This window comes from Ovis aries, chromosome 3, assembly GCF_016772045.2.
Source record: "Ovis aries strain OAR_USU_Benz2616 breed Rambouillet chromosome 3, ARS-UI_Ramb_v3.0, whole genome shotgun sequence".
In the NCBI taxonomy this organism is placed as follows: Eukaryota; Metazoa; Chordata; class Mammalia; order Artiodactyla; family Bovidae; genus Ovis; species Ovis aries.
Window position 1 is genome coordinate 84,510,687 of NC_056056.1, and position 21,931 is coordinate 84,532,617.

The 21,931-nt window shown below is 42.6% G+C and overlaps 1 protein-coding gene across 1 annotated transcript in view; it reads right to left on the reverse strand.

Moving 5' to 3' along the window:
• The window catches only part of TMEM178A (transmembrane protein 178A), a 294,367-nt gene that overhangs the window by 38,124 nt on the left and 234,312 nt on the right, over window positions 1-21,931 (reverse strand). The window contains exon 11 of the mRNA XM_015094419.4: window positions 19,582-20,842. Coding sequence (XP_014949905.2) covers window positions 19,582-19,981 — 400 coding nt within the window. The 5' untranslated portion in view covers window positions 19,982-20,842. The remainder of the gene's footprint in view (window positions 1-19,581; window positions 20,843-21,931) is intronic.

Below are 21,931 nucleotides of genomic sequence, written 5' to 3' on the forward strand. Positions count from 1 at the left end.
TAAAATAACATTCTTGGCTTTGCTGGATGGGAGGGGTGAGGTCATGGGGAGGGAGGATGCGAAAGGGAAGAGGCTGCCCCAAATTGCCAAGCTTGCAGATTAAAGAAGCACAAATTAGTCAGTGTCCAAGTTTATGCTAAAATGGACAACACTGAATTTTGCAAGCTAATAAAGTGGTGTTTACTTGTAAATATACAGAAAATGAATAACCAATGTACATTTTCTCAGTCCACCGGGGCAAGTGGTCCTGAGGATCAATAGAATAACAATTAACTGGAAGTTCAGGATCCAGGGGTCCTAAATTAACCTTACCACAGTAGACCCCCCTGTACAGGCTTCATCTAAAGAAGGTGGAAATGGGAGGTCATGGTGGAGAATGGCTGGCAAGTCAAGGCTGTGAACAAGATGACCTTGTGGGATGCCCTACAAACATGACTTAGCCCTGTCTGTCCATCTCCTGGATACTCTCACAGACCCACACATCTGCCCTCTCAGTGACCTTTTCTATTTTTGAGCCCTTTTTAGTCCCTTGGGCTATGTCATTTCTGCCCAGCTCCCAGTCTTACTTTCTACCCCGGAAGGATGGTCACAAACATTAGATCATTCCATAAACAAGAAGAGCCGGACACTTTATCCAAGGGTCTCTTACTGCAACACAGAACACCCCAAAGGCCTCAGGCAGTGACCCGAGGAAGCCTCCAAACCTTCACACGCTGGAGTCCCTCCAGAAACCTCACCTGCGACTATTTGCCCAAACTTCAGACCTAACTCCAACTTGCTTCACCTACAGCTCCCGGTTCCTAGCCCATTAGAAGCAGCAAGGTGGAACACAGAAAAGGACAGCTCAAGACAGACAATGGAAACAGAAGGAAGTGATATTTAGAAAGCAGCATTAAAAAAAAAAATCAGAACCAACACAATCATTTTTGTGAAAAGTATAGTGTTACCGTGTCCTTTGGTTTTGAGGCACATCCACATACCTCTGTGCTCCCCAAGAGGAACATATCATATTAATATGCTATATCCCAGTTATTATATCGTAGTTCATAGCAAAACCTTGAGTCATTCAGCAAAAGTTAAATTTAGTGCTCTCTGTTTCAGAAGGCAGATGAGAAGTGTGCAATCCACTGAATAATACATGCATCCGGTTAGATAAAAACAAGTTTCTGAGGCACAAAAAGGTAGGTTTTAGCTCTCTGGAAAACTCACCTTTTCCTTCCTGACACTATAAATAAACCATAAAAAGTAATAATCTGGAAAACTCTGAAATCATGAAGTTCAACTTTAAAAATGAGAAACTTGGATTTAGAGAGGTTTAAATGACTTGCCAAGGTCCCATGGGTGGCACAAAAGCCAGGACCAGGCCCACAGTTCCCAGTTCCCAGGGTTCTCCATCTCCTCCCCACTCCACGTGCCCATCTTCCCGTCCGTATACAAACAGTAATTAACAGCAGTCCCTATGTTGTTCTCCTCAACGCTGAGTCAGAGAACATGTCTCCTTTTTCTCGTTGTAAAAACTGCTCTGAGTTATATGGAAGCAATCTGCTGTGTAAATTTAAGGTGTTTTTCCTCATGAATTCCATGAATATCACACTCCTCATCATACGGCTTCTACAGAGTAATTTCAGTTTCCTAGTGCATTATCTCCCACAGATTTTGTAAGAGTCTTCCTAGTGTTACTGTTTGTAAAAGGAAACAAACAAATTCAAAAAGAACAAAGAGACTTTCTAAGAAATATATCCCCGAATCAACAGACCACAGTGAAGACCGTTAGTGATGACTCTTTCTCCTTGGAATTTTGTCTCCCCCATCTTCACCATCACCAATCAAAACAGGTCTCTCTCTCTCTTTTTTTTTTTTTTCCTTCCTCTTGGATAAACTTCTAAATCTTCCAAATGCCCCAAATGCTTATGTTGGGGAAAGGTGAGGCGGTAGTATGCTCAACTTCCAGACCATATACGCACACTGTCTTCTGGATCTCACGCTCTCTCTCAGTAAGAATCAGCCCGACTGTGACGGGGATAACTCAGATGATTATCTTGTCTACCCATCTCTGCTTTGTCTGGAAGGATTTAAGTGAAAACAACTGGTCCAATCAAATATCAGAAGTGGTGCAACAGATCTACCATTCTAATCATTGCCATGGACACCTAAAGAAGTTTACCTGGGCATATCCTTTCATCTACATAAAGGAGAAAATTTGGGGGCAAGGAAAGTCATATCAAATTCAAATTTTTTGAATAGGGCTTTCAGTGAAATTAACTATTATGCCAGTGAAATTAACTATTATGCCAGTTACAGTATGTGGCAAGCCACCTAAAATATCATTTAAGGGGAGAAAAAAACCAAGTGAATAATGAAGATTCATAATATGAATTAAAGTGATCAAATATAACTTCTAGGTATTTAACACAGTGGATTATTAAATTCAGAGAGTACATCTCTAAAACCTTTGAACAAAATGAATCATAGTAGATAACTGTGGATTTCTCGGACTTCACGTGGCTTGTGAGTATTAAATACTGTCATGAAGCAAAAAAGGAATAAATGCAGGATTTTTTTTTACCTGTAGTAACAAAAAAATGTGTATGACTTTTTTCTTTCATCAGAATCTTTCAAACTTCTTCAAAGAAGTTTAAAATGAGCAAGTAAGGCAAAATTTAAATTATACGATACAATTTTCTAAAGGGCACTTCTTTTTTGCTCTCTATTATAAACTCTAACTTCAGTTCCTAAAGCCAGGTATAACTTATTATTACCAATTCCCTGTGAAATTATCTAAGAAGAAGAAAAAAAAAAATTTTACAGTTGAGTCCTTCCAACCAAATGGCAAACATTGCTTGGGCAGAAAAGAATTCCTGGAACAATATGGAAAGTCCTGCTTTCTCCTTTGAAACCCCCAGGAAATGAAAAAGAAAACTAGCAAAAAGAAAGCATGTCACATTCAAAAGAGCAAAGGAAAGAAATGTGGGTGAACAATTGAAAAGAGAGAAAGGTTCTCAGATTTGGCTTGTCCTAATGCTTACCTGCTTCTAGAGAGAAATGACCTTTCTCTATCCTTACACTTTGCTGAGTTAATTAAGCTGCTTTTTGCTGGGCATCCTATAATTACTGCCACTTAATGCTGCAAAAGACCCAGCAGGTTACACCAATCCAACCCCTATATGCACAAATGAGAAAATGAAGATCTGAGAGGTGAGGTGACTCACCCAAGGTCACATAGCTAGTTAATAGCAGAGGCAAGGAGATGCCCCGAGCCTCTGACTCCTGTCACCTCAATAAACCGCAGAATAAACTTGCTGAGAGGGAGCTGATTTCAGCATGCCAGAAAAACCACCGGTCTCTTGGAGAGCTATCTCAGCTTGAAGAGCCTGAAGAGCATACTTGAACCCCACATGGTCTACCAGGCTTTTTGTCAGCAAACAGCCTCCTGCCTAAGACCTGACACAGCATCCAAATAGCTCAGAAACAAGCCTGACGAAGGGCAGCCACCAGGAGTCTTTCAGTGATTCATTCTAGCTCTTGTGCTTTCTGGTGAAAGGAAGTATGTAACTGGACTTGAACAGTGGTACTGAAAAACAGAACATTTAATAAGCCAAACCTGTACAAGGAAATACAGAAAAAACCTGGGAAAATACTACCTATCTATTGAGTTCCTATCATCTGAAAAACCACCAAATCAGGTCCTGTGAGAGAATAAAGGAAGTTCCTTGAAGGTAGGGACTTCCTGCTATGGGATATAAGCTGAAAGACAGAAAATCGTAACAAAAATGTAATCCTTTTGCTAAGGCTATGGTTTTTCCTGTGGTCATGTATGGATGTGAGAGTTGGACTGTGAAGAAAGCTGAGCACCGAAGAATTGATGCTTTTGAACTGTGGTGTTGGAGAAGACTCTTGAGAGTCCCTTGGACTGCAAGGAGATCCAACCAGTCCATCCTAAAGGAAATCAGTCCTGGGTGTTCATTGGAAGGACTCATGCTAAAGCTGAAACTCCAGTACTTTGGCCACCTCGTGCGAAGAGTTGACTCATTGGAAAAGACCCTGATGCTGGGGGTGGGAGACGACTTGAGGTCAGGAGGAGAAGGGGATGACAGAGGATGAGATGGCTGGATGCTATCACTGACTCGATGGACATGAGTTTGAGCAAGCTCCGGGAGTTGGTGATGGTCAGGGAGGCCAGGCGTGCTGCAATTCATGGGGTCGCAAAAAGTCGGACACGACTAAGCGACTGAACTGAACTGAAGAACATTTTGTGAGGAAAATCCTCCATAGAGAAGCACCCTGTTAGTTTTACAGTGGTTTTTAGAATACATCAAAAACAAAAGCAACCATAAATGTTTTGTTTTATATAATATTATTACTGCTCTTTTAAAATGCCAATTGCTTTCCCTTCTCTGAATTATTAGTGTCCTAGTCTTTGAAAGCTCAGAATAAGTCTCTCTTCTCCCTTTCCTTGAATTGAATGAGTGGGTGAAAAAGAATGGACCAAATGTGATGGTGATTTGAATCAATCCAGTGGCATTTTTTCAACAACTATTCCATGGGAAGATAGCCATATGCCAGATACTAAGCTAAGTGGCATCTGTTCCCAAGCTAGGTAGGGAGCAAAGTAGGCAAGGAAATAAACCACAATATAATGTGCCTGCATGCTCAGTTGCTCGGTCGTGTCCAACTCTTTGCGGTCCCATGGACTGTAGGCTGCCAGGCTCCTCTGTCCATGGAATTTTCCAGGCAAAAATACTGCAGTGGGTTGGCATTTCCTACTCTAGGAGATCTTCCTGACCCAGGGATCAGACGCACGTTCCCCTGGTGTCTCCTGCATTGGCAGGTGGATCTTTATCACTGCAACACCTGGGAAACCCCACAATACAATGTAGAAAGTAATAATATAGAGATATGCAGAAAGCACACTGGGGTGCTAACTAATAAAGCAATTAATTCTGCAGGTAATGAGAGACTAAGGGGAGAGTCAAGGAAATCTAGAGAGGAAAAAACAATGGAATCCTTCAAGGAGTGACCAAATGGACAAGGAGCCAGCGCTCCTTGCACCGCTTCTGCATTTCAGGCAGAAGAAACAAATTCCACAGTGACACAGAGTGAAGGGCATAAATACTGAAAGAAGAGCAAATGATCTGGTGAGGCCTGACCCTGGATTTCAAGGAGAAGTGTCTGAGTACATAACGAGGAAAGGAGTTGGAGCCACAAGGAGAAGGCTTTTTTATGAACTTTGAAGAAGTTCAGACTTTTAGATACGGGCAGTATAATGATTTTGTTTTGGTTTTGCTTGGTTTTGACCCCATTAGCCATCTTAAAGCATGTAATGTCTTGCTCCTTAGTACATTTTATTACCATTCCTACCATCTATCTCTAGAACTTTTCTATCAGCCCCAAAGAAAATCCTATATCCATGAATCGGTCACTTCCCCATTCTTCCCTCCTACTTTGCTATCTCTATGGCTTATGCTGGATATTTCATATTCATGGAATCATATAATACTTTGCCTTGTGTGTCTGGTTTCTTTCGCTGAGCATAGTATGTTCGTGGTTCACCCATGCTGTGGCATGTAGCGGTACATCATTCCTTTCTAACGTTCCATTATACAGACACAGCATATTTTCCTTAACCATTCATCAGCTCATGAACACTTGGGTTGTATCCACCTTTTGCCTATTTGGAACAGCACTGTTATGAATATTCATGTACAAGCTTTTGTTTGAGCCCCTGTTTTCCATTCTAGAGTATATTCCATTCTAGGTTATATTCCTAGGAATGGAATTGCTGGATCATTCGGTCAGTCTATTTTTACCTTATTGGGGAATCCATCAGACAGTGATTTTTAATCAAAGTAAAGGCATGATAAGATTGTATTTCAGAAAGATAAATGAACTTGATAGATATTTAAAGAAACAAGATCTTCGAGGGTTGGTTCCTCAAAGATCTACCGAATAGTTGTTCATTTGCTCTTTCCTGCTTTATTTCCTGCCTCTCCACTTTTTTTTTTTCTTTTTGAACCTGCAAATTGGCATGCAATCTGGTGGTCCTAAAATATGTCCTCCCACATACCTTGTGGCTCTACACCATCTTTTGAGGCTTCTGGGCTGAAATCCTGCTAGCTCAGCCCATCTGCAGTAGTTCAGATTGTCTTCTTGCTTTGTAATTCCTGTTGTAAAGAGGTATCAAGCTTTAATAAATAGGCCTCTCAGTTTCAAATAGGAGGTCCAAGAGGAGCACAGCAGTTCCACCAGGAAAGGTGAAGTGCCCTGGAGTGTTGTGACTTGAACACTCCTGCTGAGATGCTTGAGCTTCATCTTAATATGCTCTCCTTCCATCCCACTCCTCCAAACACAGAATTACATGTCGCTGAACAACCACTTCCTTAGGTGACCTTCCAGCTTTGAACAACACTGACCTCATCAACCCAATGTGTATTAAATTTATAGCAACTGCACTATCAGATCTTAAGAGGGCATCAAAATTCTCTAAAATGTATAGTTTTGAAAACTTCACATTCCATTGTGTTAAGTGCAATTATGAAGAAGCCTCCATAAAAACAACCATGCAGTCCCTGGGTTACTAGAGATTAAAGAGTCACCAACCAGCCTTTAGAAAAGCAAAGCACAAAGCTTTCAGGGTGCTTCGATATGCCCATGAAAAATAGAATATGCTGCTCCCAAATATGCCACTCTGATATAAGAATCATTTTGAGCTGAAGGCAATCGAGAAGAAGCAGATACAAGAAAAACTCTGCCCTTCTCCTACTTGCCTAACAGCAGGACATAAATTTATAAAGGTGCTGCCTCCTTCTTCCACCAAGAAGGATAGAAGTTAATTACCAGAGATAACTCTAGATTCTCATCAGTGAAGAGATGGTAGCAGAGGAATCTACATAACAATCCTTGCTAATTTCTAGCCCTGATTTACCACCAGTCTCTCCTAATATTTGCCTTCCCACAATCTGTCAGCCCTAGAAACTCAAAGTCCTTTTCCTTTGTCTTACCAGTTCTCTAAAAACGTACTGTTCCTTCATTAAGATGTCATATAAACCTAAGTCCTAAACACCACTTTGAGCTACCAGTCCCCGAGGGCTCAATTTGCATGATGTACACGGTAAACTCTGTTTTTCTGTCTTCATTTGTCTTTCATGAGTCAATTTACAGGAACCCAACCTGAGAATTTAACAGACAAAGCTAGAGGAGGTGACAGAATTCTAGCTGAGCTATTTCAAATCCTAAAAGATGATGTGAAAGTGCTGCACTCAATATGCCAGCAAATTTGGAAAACTCAGCAGTGGCCACAGGACTGGAAAAGGTCAGTTCTCATTCCAATCACAAAGAAGGGTAGTGCCAAACAATGTTCAAACTACTGTAAAATTGCTCTCATTTCACACGCTAGCAAAATAATGCTCAAAATTCTCCAAGCTAGGCTTCAAAAGTACGTGAACTAAAAAATTCCAGATGTGCACGCTGGGTTTAGAAAAGGCAGAGGAACGAAAGATCAAATTGCCAACATCCGTTGGATCATCAAAAAAGCAAGAGAGTTCCAGAAAAACATCTACTTCTGTTTCATTGACTATGCTAAAGCCTTTGACTGTGTGGATCACAACAAACTGGAAAATTCTGAAAGAGATGGGAACACCAGACCACATTATCTGCCTTCTGAGAAACCTGTATGCAGATCAAGAAGCAACAGTTAGAACCAGACATGGAACAACAGACTGGTTCCAAATAGGGAAAGGAGTACATCAAGGCTGTATACTGTCATCCTGCTTATTTAACTTCTATGCAGAGAAGATCATGCAAAATGCTGGGATGGATGAAGCACAAGCTCGCATCAAAATTGCCAGGAGAAATATCAGTAACCTTAGATATTCAGATGACACCACACTTATGGCAGAAAGTGAAGAAGAACTAAAGAGCCTCTTGATGAAGATGAAAGAAGAGAGGGAAAATCTGGCTTAAAACTCAACATTCAGAAAACTAAGATCATGGCATCTGGTCCCATCACTTCATGGGAAATAGATGGGGGGAAAATGGAAACAGTGACAGACTTTATTTTTTTGGGTTCCAAAATCACTGCAGATGGTGAATGCAGCCATGAAATTAAAAGACACTTGCTCCTTGAAAGAAAAGCTATGACAAACCGAGACACTGTATTAAAAAGCAGAGACATCACTTTGCCAACAAAGGTCCATACAGTCAAAGCTATGGTTTTTCCAGTAATCATGTATGGATATGAAAGCTGGACCATAAAGAAGACTGACCCACCAAAGAACTAATGCTTTCCAACTGCAGCGCTGGAGAAGACTCTTCAGAGTCACTTGGACTGCAAGAAGATCAAACCAATCAATCCTAAAAGAAGTCAGTCCCGAACATTCTTTGGAAGGACTGATGCTGAGGTTGAAGCTCCAATACTTTGGCCACCTGATGTGAAGAGCCGACTCATTAGAAAAGACTCTGATGCTGGGAAAGATTGAAGGCAGGAGTAGAAGGGGACCACAGAGGATGAGATGGTTGGATGGCATCACCAACACAATGGACATGAGTTTGAGCAAGCTCCAGGAGATGGTGATGGACAGGAAAGCCTGGCATGCTGCAGTCCATGGGGTCACAAAGAGTTGGACATGACTGAGCAACTGAACAACAGCAACAATCTGAGAATTTAGGGATATAGAGAAAAAAGATGTTCTTTTACTCCCCTATCCCCATCAGGGCAGGTTATAGAGTGGGAATGTGGTAAATCTGGAAGCACCAGCAAGAAATCTGGGTTCTCTCAGTCCTGTTCTCCCTATGGAACGATCGCAGGTAGGACTGGACCACTGTCTGGACTTGGTGCTGCAGCAGCACTAAAGCAGCCACACTTCCTTTAGCTAACAGTAGCCAGACTTCCTTCAGGTATCAGGCAGGCAAGTGCCTCCTGGGGACACTGAAATCTTAGCCTCTGTCATGAGAAGCTTGATTGGTCTAAGGGGATCATGATAATTCCATTCAATTCACGGGGCATTGGTTTAGGAATGGTCATGTGACATAATTCTAACCAATGAGGTCTGTGGGAAATCTGGGAGCCTTCTGGGGCATTACATTCATTCTAAGAATGTTTTAGGAAAAAGAGGGCATGCCCTTTCTCCTGCTTTAGCCTTTGAACTACTGTTGTGTGAGGAAGTGACCATCAGTCCTGCTGGTGACCAGGAAGAGACAAGCCTAAAGGCAAAGCTGCCCATGCTGCAACAACTAAAGCCCAAAAGAATTCAATTGAGCAGCCTAGTACAGGCTTCCTCTAGACTTCTTGTTATGGGTGAAAACACATTCTTCTTGTAGGTTAAGTCATTTTTATCTGGGTTTTCTATTATTTAGCACTAAAAGATCTTTAGTAAACCTGCTTATGCAACTGGATAACTGTTTATCAAGTATTTTATTAATAGCATTTTTAAAAATTAGACTTACAACCAAAATTATAATGTTTCATACCTGACCTTTTCAGGAATTAAAAACTCCAGAAACCTACATATATGGGACAATACTTAGCCGGGGGATGGGGGAGGAATAGGTCTGCCATTTTAACCTGCAAATAGAACAGGAAGAGTGCTAAAACAAGAACCGTGTGATAATTGAAAAAATAAAAACATGCTCTAAAAAACACCCATGCCACAAATTTCCAAAATGAAAATCTGGGGCATATTAGTAAGGAACATTCCATTTCCCCCATGGCCTATTCAAATATGACTGCAGAATCATCTGTATATGGGTTTACTGAATTGTGAACTCTGTTTAATGCCTCTTAGGGTCTCTCAGACAGATTTATTTCAATAACTCTGTTACACTTGGAGGGCAAACAAAACTATGACCTTTTATGATTCCTCCTGTCATTTTTTTTTTAACTTTCTCAAATCAGGTGTGTTGGGATGGGTTCAGAAGACTAACAGGTAATGCGTTCTTAATAAAGTTCCCAATTTCCAAATCAGAGGTGGTGCCTGGGGATGACTTTGGGAGATTGAAGTACACATGCTCATGGTATCCATCAGCTTCCTGTACAAGCCTCACCCCTAAAAAATACACAAACTGGATAAAGCCTCCACTCCCACAGCCAATCAGACTGCTTTCTCTAAGTTTCTTCTACATAAGATCAAAGGACCTCCCCTGTGCAAAATCTAGAGTCTATTTTATAAATTAAAACTTATTTGAGATTTTGCTGATAACAACATTCCCTCCTTCACAGACATTCTAAAAATCACACTTTTTGAGCGAAAAACAGAGAGTTAGAGCTGGTATGCCAGGAATTACATGTAATGGGCAGAAGTGTGCAGCGCACAAGAAAATTCTCTATCATGGCATCATAGTAAAAAAAAAAACTGGGTGAGGATCACAGCTTAAAGTTCCTTTCAACTCTGAATCTTTAATTCAACATGTGCTTACCCATTTTCCTCCAACCAATTTGAGTTTCTTTCAGAAACAAAAGGTAACCCTTAAGAAAAAAAGGAAAGAAATGCTTGACTTTGATGCTTCTTCAGCAGACATTTCTGCCTGGATTCTATCTTCTACTGCTGAATAGTAAGCCAGTTCCTTCTGCCTTTTTGGTTTTGTTTCTTTCAAAAAACTGAACAAAAAGACAATATTTTTCATAAACGTTCTTACCGGCAGTCACTGTCGCTGCTTCTGCCACTTGAATTCAGCCTAGCTCTTTCTTTCTCTAGTATTTGTTAGTTTTAGATTCTTTCAACCAACATTTCCATTGTCTGAACATCAAAGTTGCCCTAAAATACTAAGGATCAAACTCAAATACTAAGGATCCCTAGATGCTAAGGATCAAACCACCAGGAATAAGTGACTAAGTATTAGTGGCATAAAACAAATACTGAACTTTGATTGACCCAGACTCCATTACTGCCATTGGCTATTATATTTTTAGTTTCTCCTCTCCTACAGTTTATCTTCTGCTGAGTCAAATTGTTGCTCTGATGATCAGTTTCATAATCTTTCAATCCCATGACAAGTGATCAATTCTGTTGTTTTTCAGGATAACTTCCTTGAATACCATTTAATGGGATGCCTATGCTAAAAATTCCATGACAACTATAAACATTACTGTAAGGAGTTCTCAAAACTGTGAGAACGTAAGGAATGGCATTCAAACTCAAATTAACCAAAAGCCCCAACCCACCTCCTCAGACCCCCTTTCTCACTACTGAGGGTATCCTTAGAGACAGCAAAACCTCACAGGGCAAGGAGGACACAGCACCCACGCGTTACACTAAGCAGCCTCTTATTTTCAAAAGCATTTCTTTTCAACAGTCAGTAACATTTGCTGATTTCTGAAACAAATGCTTACATCCCCCACACCAAATAAAAATTCCTTAAAATACAGGCAAAAGAGATCCAAGTCACATACAGCCTCCTAACCCTACCCCCATCCTCACTCTCTCAATTTGCCAGTTAAAGACCCTAAGAATATATGTCAGTGTTTTCTGGCATGGCAGATGGAAGCATCAGTGTTGATTTACAGCTGAGGGACCTATTTAAAGGGACAGTAAAGCCTTCTGGATTATCTATACATTCAAAATTTCTCACATATTTCTGGATTCACTTCCCTGTCTACCTGTATGGTATCAAACAACCTGGTGGAACCAGAAGGGAACAGATTACATCCTTTTGGTCCTTAGAGGAGAAATGAGTTGATTGATTTTTCCCATGAACAAAACACTTAAAAGTCTGAACAGTGGGGGCATCCAGCAAGTTGTAGAAAATAATTCAGTGTGTCCTCAGTCAGTCAAGATAACGGAAACTGAAAAATGGTTTGTATTGTTCCCCTTTTTTCACTTGCTAATGCATTTCCTGATGGGTGTCCCCATGACATTATTGTTTGGTCTGCAATCAGCTTATCTGGATGAGTTACAAGAAAGATGGAGTGCAGCCTGGAGTTTCCTGGTACTGTACAGCAAACAAAGGCTGTCAGCTTCGTGATGGCTGATGCGGACTCTCTCGGGCTCCAAGAAGTTCAGTTACATCTTTTTAGTTAACACTTGCAATAAAACAGATTAATCACTGCAATCATTTTTAACCACAGGGAAGCACTATAAGAAAGTGAAAAAAAAAAATAAACCAGCATCAATTTTACCAGGTTTTGAAGATAAAGTCCATTTTCTACTGTCAGGTGCCTTTATTTTGATAAAAATCTTTACAACCAGTTGTGCAAAGCTTTAGACAATAGTAATGGTATGCTGTTTTTAAAATACATATATATATAGTAGAAAAAACTAATTTGTTACACTTACAGCAAGTCTACAGGGTTAAGATGATCTTATCTGAATTGCCCCCAAATTATTGAGCTAATGTTTTACTCCAAAGGAGATACATTTGCTACTTGTACTATTTGCCAGACCTCCAGCTTAGTTGTTTTCAACTTTTTCCTTCCATCTCACCAATTGCTTCTGCAAGGGAGAGGGAAGTGAAGGGGATGACCAAACCAGATTATTTTTATTCTTTTAACAGCAAATAATACAAGAAAATAGGCCTCAGATGGTCACATAATTGAGTATCAAAGAAGGACAATGGAATCTCTCTGAAAGATAAGATGGACACAGGAAAGATAGGCTCAAGGACTCTGCCAACCTGATGTCACAGCTTGCTTGGCAGAGGTCACAGCTCAGTTACCTGGGATATACTGCACTGCAGGTGTACTCAAAGAGGAAAGGAGAGTTCATTCTTGATAACTGTTGGGAAAACTCTAGGACCAGCCTAAATTCCTTCAATGTGGCCAATCACCATCGTTTGCCATTTGCCATTGACACTGGGCATCTCAGTTACTCCCTCAGTGAAATGTAACTCCCAGGTGCTCCCCCAATAAAAGCTATCTTCTCTTTCAATCAAGAACACTTGCAATTATGAGTAGTCTGCCTGGTGGGGTTTAAGGGCTCTTTCTGAGCTTTGAAGAAGAGAAATCAGGAGCTGAGAAAAAAATCACAGCAACTCTAGTATGATTGGATGTGAACGTTCTATGGCATAGCAAAAAACTCTTCTGTTGTTCCCCTCAAGGCCATTGCTAAATGTAATCCATGAGACATGGTAGATACAAATGTTATTGACTCTGGCAATTTTGATCACAAACCACTTAAAGCACCATCCACTTTTGTGTTTATGAATCACTATTAAAAGGTGACTTCTCTTTGCAGATGGAAAGAATAGAAGCAAATGTCTTTTTTTGATATCAGAGAGGCAAGCGAGAATTTAATTTCTATGCAAGATAACCTTCAGGAGTGTTATCAATAGGATGTGTTGAAGCATAGGATGTCACACTCAGGTATGTTCAGCCTCAAGACACTGCAGCACAAAACTACAAATCTACTCATTAAGAGCTGTGCAATGTGAGCTAGCAGTTGTTTAATCATAAAGTCGCAGCTAATACTGTTTCATGTCAGAAATGATACAGAAATAAAATGCATCTTCTTCTCTCCCCTGTGCAAGATGAATATGTGATACAATGGTGCTGGGAGACCCACCACAGAGATCAGCCACGATAGTAAAGAACAATCCATCTTCTGCCCAGATGAGAAACTCAGGCTTTGCTGATGGGCAATGAGAGAAGCAGTCTTCCAAGAGAAAGGGGGATATGCCAGGCGGTACATAAGCAGTCCTCTTATGTACCCCCTGGAACATAGACAAACTTTTTTTTCTATTTATTAATATTACTCCCATCCCTTCAAGGTTTGTGTTCATTCATGTTTCATGATGTATTGGGTTGGCCAAAAAGTTCGTTCGGTTTCCCACACACGTATATAAAAAAAACAAATGAAATTTTTGGACAAGCCAATATATTTCAGTACAGAGTGTGCAGGCATACTCAGTTGCTCAGTTGTGTTTGACTCTTTGCAACCCCATACACTGTAGTCGGCCAGGCTCCTCTGTCCATTGGATTATCTCAGCAATAATACTGAAGTAGGTTGCCATTTCCTCCTCCAAGAGATTTTCCCCATCCAGGAATCAAACCCACGTCTCCTGCAGCTCCTGCATTGGCAGGCAGATTCTTTACCACTGCATCATCTGGGAAGCCCATGTAAGTACAGTTCCTGTATCTAATTTTTAAATGAAAAAATATAAATTACATAGAGTAGGGCTTAAGACAGTTTCAGAGACTACTGCCTTGAGAAATGAAGAGAGAAAAAGAAGTCTTAATGATATCCCCAGCACCCCCAAAACTGAAGAATCCCTTTGCCAGCAGCATCTTCTGGTCCAAGAGAAGGTCCAAGAACAGTGTGTAAACTAATGGGTCAGGAAGGAGAAAACAGTGCTCGCCTCCCAGATTTCCCAGATACATCTGCTCTTGGGAGATAATTATTCTAACACAAATGATACTTTGGTCTACAAATGAGCTGGAGAAAATCATTAATCTACTTTTGTGTCAGGTAGAACTTGGTGGGTCCTGCACAGACTATTAATTTCATGGAAAATAAGCCAACAGGGAAAACAGATAAATCATTAGCAGAGTGAGGAAGAGACCCAATAAATTCCTACCAATCCTCCTACTTTCTCTTTCTTGCAGAGAGTAAAATGACAAAGTATTTATGTCCCACTGTCTTTGATATCTCTGTTTATCTCATTAAAGGAAAATGCTTCTGAAACCACAAGGACATATTCTATTTCAAGTTTTAAGAATTCAATCCCAAATGATTTATACAAGTGAACAATATGACTACAGAATCATAATCTTCACATTTCTAAAATTCTATCATTCTTAACTTCATAAAAACAAAACACTACAACATTCATTTCCCTTTTGTTTGTTGCAGGCAATATATAATATTAGGATTCCGTTTACATAAACAAGGAACATATATTTGAAAAGTAGTATGGATTGCTTTTAATGAAAATTTTTAATTAAAATTTTTTTTCAATTAAACTTAAGGCTAGTAAGAACAGTTGGCACTTTTGATATCATTTCAATGACTAATCCCTACTCAAAATTAATTTCTCCAAAGTTCCATATAATGTATTCACAAGACTCATCAATGTTTATTTATTAAAGTCAGTGTTTTCAGTAACTGAAAGAAGCATTATAGAATGTTTCCAACTGAGTCTCTTTCCATCTGTCCTCCTATTTTACTGTTCATCAAGTAGTTTAAACATAAGAACTGCACTTTGAACAGAATGCCTGGTGTCACCCAAAGGATCCGGCTCTCCATCACTCTGCTGTGTACTTTCTGTCATTTACCTACCAGTGCTAGCAGCCTGCCCAAAGTGTTTATCCCACAGCCTACTAAAAGTAGTTACTCTATAACCTACTAGAAAATAACTACAGTACTTGATATACACTCCATTGGGGCAGGCATTTTTATCCATTTTTTTTCACTTCTGTATTTTCTATTTTTTGAAGTAAAAGTGAAAGTCACTCAGTAATGTCTGACTCTTTGCGACCCCATGGACTATTCAGTCCATGGAATTGTCCAGGCCAGAAATTCTGAAGTGGGTAGCCATTCCCTTTCCAGGGGATCTTCCCAATCCAGGGATTGAACCCAGTTCTCCTGCATTGCAGGCGGATTCTTTACCAGCTCAGCCACAAGGGAAGCCAAATTTTCTATACATAGAAGAAAACCTGACATTCAATACATGTTTATAGAGTAAATAAATTGGATGAATGGTAGGAAAAAAGAATCTATCTTTAGGTCACCTCCTGTCATTTCCTGGGCTCTGTACACAATCCATGCCACCTGCCTTCTTGGCTTTCTTTTTTTACATAAAGACTTCTTTCCAATGTGGTATTCCCAGGGGCACAAAGGGGCCTGAGGCCCTCCTCTTTAAACCCATTCTTTCAAGTTTCTACCACAAGGCTTCTTTAACTGTTCTAGCCCTCCTACTGCTGGATGAAGTGAAGTCGAAGTGAAGTTGCTCAGTCGTGTCCAACTCTTTGCGACCCCATGGACTGTAGCCTATCAGGCTCCTCCGTCCATGGGATTTTCCAGGCAAGAGTGCTGGAGTGGATTGCCATTTCCTTCTCCAGGGGACTTTCCCGACCCAGGAACAGAGGATGATTAATTTGCAAACTTACCAGAGACTGTCTTTACTTTGAACAGCAAAGCTTTGTTAGCAACAAAAGTTAGCTGCAAGAAGGGTCTACAAGGAACAATAATTAACTGACCAACTCAAATACAAAAGAACTCTCACATGTGTAGCTGAAATCTTCCTAATATTAACTGACGGAATAACAGGGTTTTGATGGGCATTTATTTCTATAATGCAGTGCGAACTTAATATCTCTACAGCATTTGTAAGGTCTCATGTTATCCCAGCAGGCAAGATAGTAAAATGTGGATTAGTCAATATAGGAAGAGGACTTGGTGCTGGAAAACCTATATTCAAATTGTGTTGGGGATTGGTCCTTCATCAGCCTAAGAGAGTAGCAGTCTAGTCTTGGTTCTTAATGGGTTTATCAATAACTTTACCTCCACTCTTATTAAGGTCCTGGTTGGAGGTCCAATCTAGACCTTCTAGGGTCACTCTGGGCTAAAAGTAAATTAGAATCACAGTGAAAGGGTGACATTCAGAGTCTGACAGTTTCCCCAAATACCTGCCCCAATAAGACGGCTGCTTTTCTGGTTCATATGATTTCTCTAAAGTAGATGAACATATAGACTTTTATGCTGCATTTCTAAGCCAGTCTCTTATAGTCCACACTGTCTGTTTATGTTTCCTCTACATCTCTCAGAAATACTTGCCCCGCCTCTCATAACAGGAAACGGAAACAGTTCCAGTTGTGAGAAGTCTTCCATGATAACAATTCTAAACTTTCCCCTCTGCAACTTTCACCCAACTCCTGGCTTTGTGCTCTAAATCCACACACAGAAAGCTGATCTCTTTTTCTCTCCAAAGTTTACTAAACAAGTCAGGTACTTCTTGTGGCCCTTCCCATCCCTCCCCTCTCTCTTATCTGAGTCTACTAAATCTTAGGACTCATAAGGTAATTCAGAGCAGTAAAGATGAAACATGGGACACTAGTGGTCCAAATTTTTAAATTAGATGTGATGTTAATTTCTAGCCAGCGGGCTCATTTGAGAAACCCAGACACCGCCACAAATGCCAGCATATACCACAAACGCCAAATTATACCACAGATGCCAAAACAAAAGTAACGTTTACCTAATAGAGGTGTCAAAAATCATGTGTTCAAACTATTCTCAGAATCACAGAATTTTAAAACTATTCATTTCACCCATTCATTTCACAGATGATAAAACTGAGATCCAAAAGTAGCCCAAGGTAGATGGGGAGCAATACTGAAAGTATTGCAGGCCCTTTTGGCCCTCTTCCAAATAACAAACTATGATCCTACAATGTACTGAATGTCATTTCTCCAGACTTCATGTCTTAATAATGGCAGCTCGTTAACTTCCTAGGAAGCTAAATTTACATTGCTATTAGTACAACAATGTCAGATTTCAGAACTAGAAAAAAATCCCCTAAAGGATACTGAGCCTTCCTACAAGGAACAAGAAAACTGAAGACCAAGGAGGCCTGGACTTGGAGGAAATACTGAGATTTAGTGGTATGGGCAACAATGGAGCCCAGGTCTTCTGATGACAAGCTAGAACTCTTTAGTATTCCACCCAAAGAATTAGCTAAACACCAGCAATATTACAAAGCTGAAATCATTTTAATCTAAACTTGTGTTTATGATGAGAAAACTGTAATTCTTTAACTAGTACACAAGTTCCATCTTATGGAAGTGCTAGGCTGGACAACCATGTCAGAAAGATGTAGAAGGGAGTTCAAACAATAGGTGGGAGGTTGGACTGAATGACATCTAAAGTCCCTTCAGCCTCTAGGATTATTGAATTCTGAACTTCCCTGGAGCTGAACACCTCAGCTAGCCAGGACGAATGAGGAGGTAAGGAATGTGCAAGTGTCCTGTAGGGCATCCTCTCCTGCCCTTGGATTGAATGAACTCTACCCTTCTGTATCAGGCATTACTCCATATCCAATTTACATGCAATCAAATACTCTAGGCACAGGAAGAATGTAAGGAAATGCAGCTCTGTCATTCATTCCCCAAGACAGACTACACTGCTTAGCTTTCAAAACTGCCTTGCCTAAATGAGCATTCCATAACTGAGCTTCCACTTTGAGCTTTTACAGTTCGTTCATGTACTATGCTACTATCAGCATTAATTATGCAGCATCTTCATGAGGAGAAACCAGATTTGGATGTGATGTAGGAGAGGAAAGAATAAAGCGCAGTTTCCAAACGAAGGTTATTGTATCTGCTCCCTGCTCCCCAAAGCACTGGAGTCCTTCCACCACAGACAGATTTCAGATGGCGGTCCCCAGCTGAGCTAGCCATGGGAAGAAGGAAGTTGACATGTTTGAGAAATGAGGAATACGCCAACTAACAAGACTTTGAGGCCAATGTTATTAACTCCCTCCTTTCTATGTAATTCCATTCCAAACCAGAATTCAACACAAATCTGCTTCTTTGCTTTCCTGAATGGCTACTAAAGATTTAGATGCACTGATTTTATACGTCTTCTTTTTTCTTTTGCAATAATGAGTTCCAGGGAAGAACGTGGCTTTTTGTTGTTGTTGTTGTTGTTGTTTTCCCCCGTCTCAGAGGAAAAGAATTTATCATAAGGGTCAAGCTCTGACAGCTAGAAGAAAGCTTCAGCAATAGGACTGTCACACTGAACGAGATCACAAAAAATAAATAAATAAATAAATTCAAAGGATCCAACACGCCTGGGAGCCAGGTATCGTCTAGACTTCAGAAGAGCAAACTGATGTTAACAAAACAGCCTAACAAAGTATCAAAATCTGAGCGGGTGATTCTGTAGAGACTCCGTGTGCAAATACAAAAAGCTCTACTTTAAAAGGCTTGGGCAGGTTTTCCACTCTGCTCGCCCTGAACTGAGGATGGTGCGCCCAGCCATCAGGAGGAAGGCTGCAAAACAGTCGATGTCCTAGCTGCATTCAGCTGCCTCCACCAGGGCATTACTGTCGTCTGAGGTCTAACCCAAAGGAACCCCGCACTTCGGGGTTTAGAGGAAGGTTCCTCCGGCCTCCTGAGCTCCCCATTAGCCTGTCAGACTGGCATGACCACATCAGTCCCGTCTGCTACCAACATTAAATCAGTACAAGAATAAAGCCCTTTCCTCCTCTTCTGAGATTTGCACCACTTTTCTTCCAAAGGTATTTCTGAAAGGAAAGCACAACTTGAGGGAAGGAGCCCAACTGGGCAAGGCTGGGTCTTTTTGAGGGTTCCCTTCCTCGCCAGCGGCAATCGTCACATGCATTCCAAGTCGGGCAGGTGTACAAAGAGAGCGAAGGACGAGAGAGGAGAGGAGAAAAGGGGGAGGAAGGAGGTCGCGGAAGCAAAGGAGACAGAGGAGGATGAAGAGGAAAGAAGAGTCGGGGAAAGAAGAGCCAGAGAGAAGGGAGGGACGGAGAAAGAAAGGGAGAGGGATAAAGAAAGGAGGCGGCGGGGAAGAGGAAAGAGTGTGCCAGGGACGCGGCGGGGAGGCGGCCGTGGGGACCGGCGCCCCTGGGGAGCCACGAGCTGCCCTCCGCTAGCGGGCGCCTGGGGCGCAGGGCGCGCCCGGCGCTCACCTTTCAGGATGAGGGTGTCGATGTCCCGGTCGATGCCCAGGAAGTAGCACTTCCTCCAGAGGCCCGAGTAGGTGGCGAAGAGCGGCCGGCCGCACTCGGCGTCCAGCCCGCCGAGCCCCAGCAGCGAGCGCCAGGACTCGGGGTCGGCGCGCCCTGGGCCGCCCGGGAGCAGCCGGCGCCCCAGTGGGGGCGAGTCCCGCAGCGGCAGGTGCGACAGCGGCATCAGGCGGTTCTTCTGGTCCGGGGGGTCGGCGCCCGCGCGGCTGCGCTCGCAGCTCTCCTTGTGGCGCCGGGGGTCGGTCTCGTACCAGTGGTCGGTGAAGATGGCCGTGACCAGCAGCCCCAGGGAGCAGAGGCTGAGGCCGAGGCTGAGCGCCGTGACGAGCGCCCGCGGCTCCATGGCTGCTCGCCCCGCCGCCGGTGGGCCCGCGCGCCGCCGCCAGACACAATGCACTTGGCCTCGGCTCGCTCCGCTCCCTCTCTCCCGAGCTCCCCCACCTGCCCCCTGCCGCCCGCGGCCTCCGGCTCCCGGCCCGGCGCGCTCCCTCCTCGGCTCCCTCCGACCGCGCGCCCGCCTCCTCCCGGGCCCGCCGCTCCGCGCCACCCGGCGCCTCGAGCACTTGCTCGCTGCCCCCAACCCCGCTTGCACCGCCGCTCCCGCAGCCCCTTCCCCTCCCTTTTGGAGCCCCCCTACCCTGCTCACCCCCAGCTGTCCACACCGCCCGATCGATGCTTCCGCCCTGCTCTCCCGAGACTCCTCTTCCCTTTCGAATCCCTCTCCTCGCCACCTTCACTTTTCCCCTGTCCCCTCCTCTCTCCCCTTCACCCAGTCTCTACTTTGCCCCTACTTTTCTTCAACTCGTCCTCCCTCTTCTTCGTCCCTGTCTCCCCGCTCTTGTCCCTTTCTGTCCCTGCCCTGGCCGCGAGGCTTCTCCCCAGCTACCCACGAGCGCTCAGCCGTCCTCTCCCCTCCGACGACCTGAAAAGACATCCACCCACATCAGACTCAGTCTTGTCACTTGTCCAAGTTGATGTTGATCAGTGTCCCGTTTTGTAACCAGAAGCGAATCCCATCTGGGTCGGGCTGCGCGGTGATACTTAACTCAGGAATCTGGATCCGGAGCCGAAGACCCTCTGTCCCTCCACCGAAGAACGCAGCCTCTCAGACCCCTGGGCGGCTCTGTCACCCGGTCATCCCCCGCTTTTCCCTCTTCCTCGCCCACGGCAACCTCTCAGCGCTCTCTCCGCTCCAGACCCTCTTCTGAAAGAAAAGACACCGAGTGTCACTAGAGCGATGGACCAATGGCCAGAGATTTTTCTCCCACTCCAGCCTGCTCAGAGATGGACTTCTTTCTCGTCGACCACCTCCATCTCCCACTGGAATGACGGCCTCCTGGAATTTCTACAAGTCTATAGTGATCAATAAGCCCTTGCAGTGGCACCTGGTCTGTGAGGTGATTGTTGTCCTTAAATAAATAAAGTCCTTAGTAATAAATCAAGGGGATGATTTTTTATTTTTTCCTCCTGTGCAACTTACATGGGCTGGGAGGGTCAGCAGCAGAGCGATACTACACACCAAAGTCAACATCTCAGCTTGCTTCTGCTTTCTAGGGCACTCGGAGGCATTAATTGAGAATGGCAGGCAGAGTCACATTTTCTAAAATGAGGAAACCTTAGGACTCAGGGTCCTGAAAGAGTTAATCGCTGTGTTGTGTGGAATCTGATGATAGAGGAGCAATACCCTCCTGCCACTTAATGCCCAGGGGGCCACATCACAGACAGAAAACCATGCTGTGGGAGCCCAAGGATACCAAGTTTTGTGTTCTTTTGCCATGTTAATGATCAAAAGGTGATGAGGCATTCATTGGACGCTAAATGACATTACTCCACGATTTAATGGGACTTACTAATTAGTGCCCCATATCAGTTGGTATGAATATGATTTATATATTTCCTCTGAAATGACCTCTGTAAAGGTGGTATAAGAATCTTCCTGGGATTTGTTTTCATTGCTGTTTATACTCAGCATCTTCAGAGGGTATATTGCCCATGAAGGCTGTGTACCTCCCTTCACAGATAGATCACTGGAGCAAATCTTTCAGTCATATTGGGCACCCCCTGCCTATTTCTGCTGACCTGACAATGTGAATTATTACTTGGATTGTCTCAGCAAGATCTATGGTGAGCTTCAGTCTAATTAAGGAAGACAAAGAATTATAATTTTAGTGTTCCTCTCACCTATAAGCTTTTCCTTAACAGGAAATGCTAAGCTCATCAAAGGAGTCTTATCTGGATTTACACAAAAAAATGATGAGACTTAGAAGCTTGCTTTTATTTATACTCTATAATA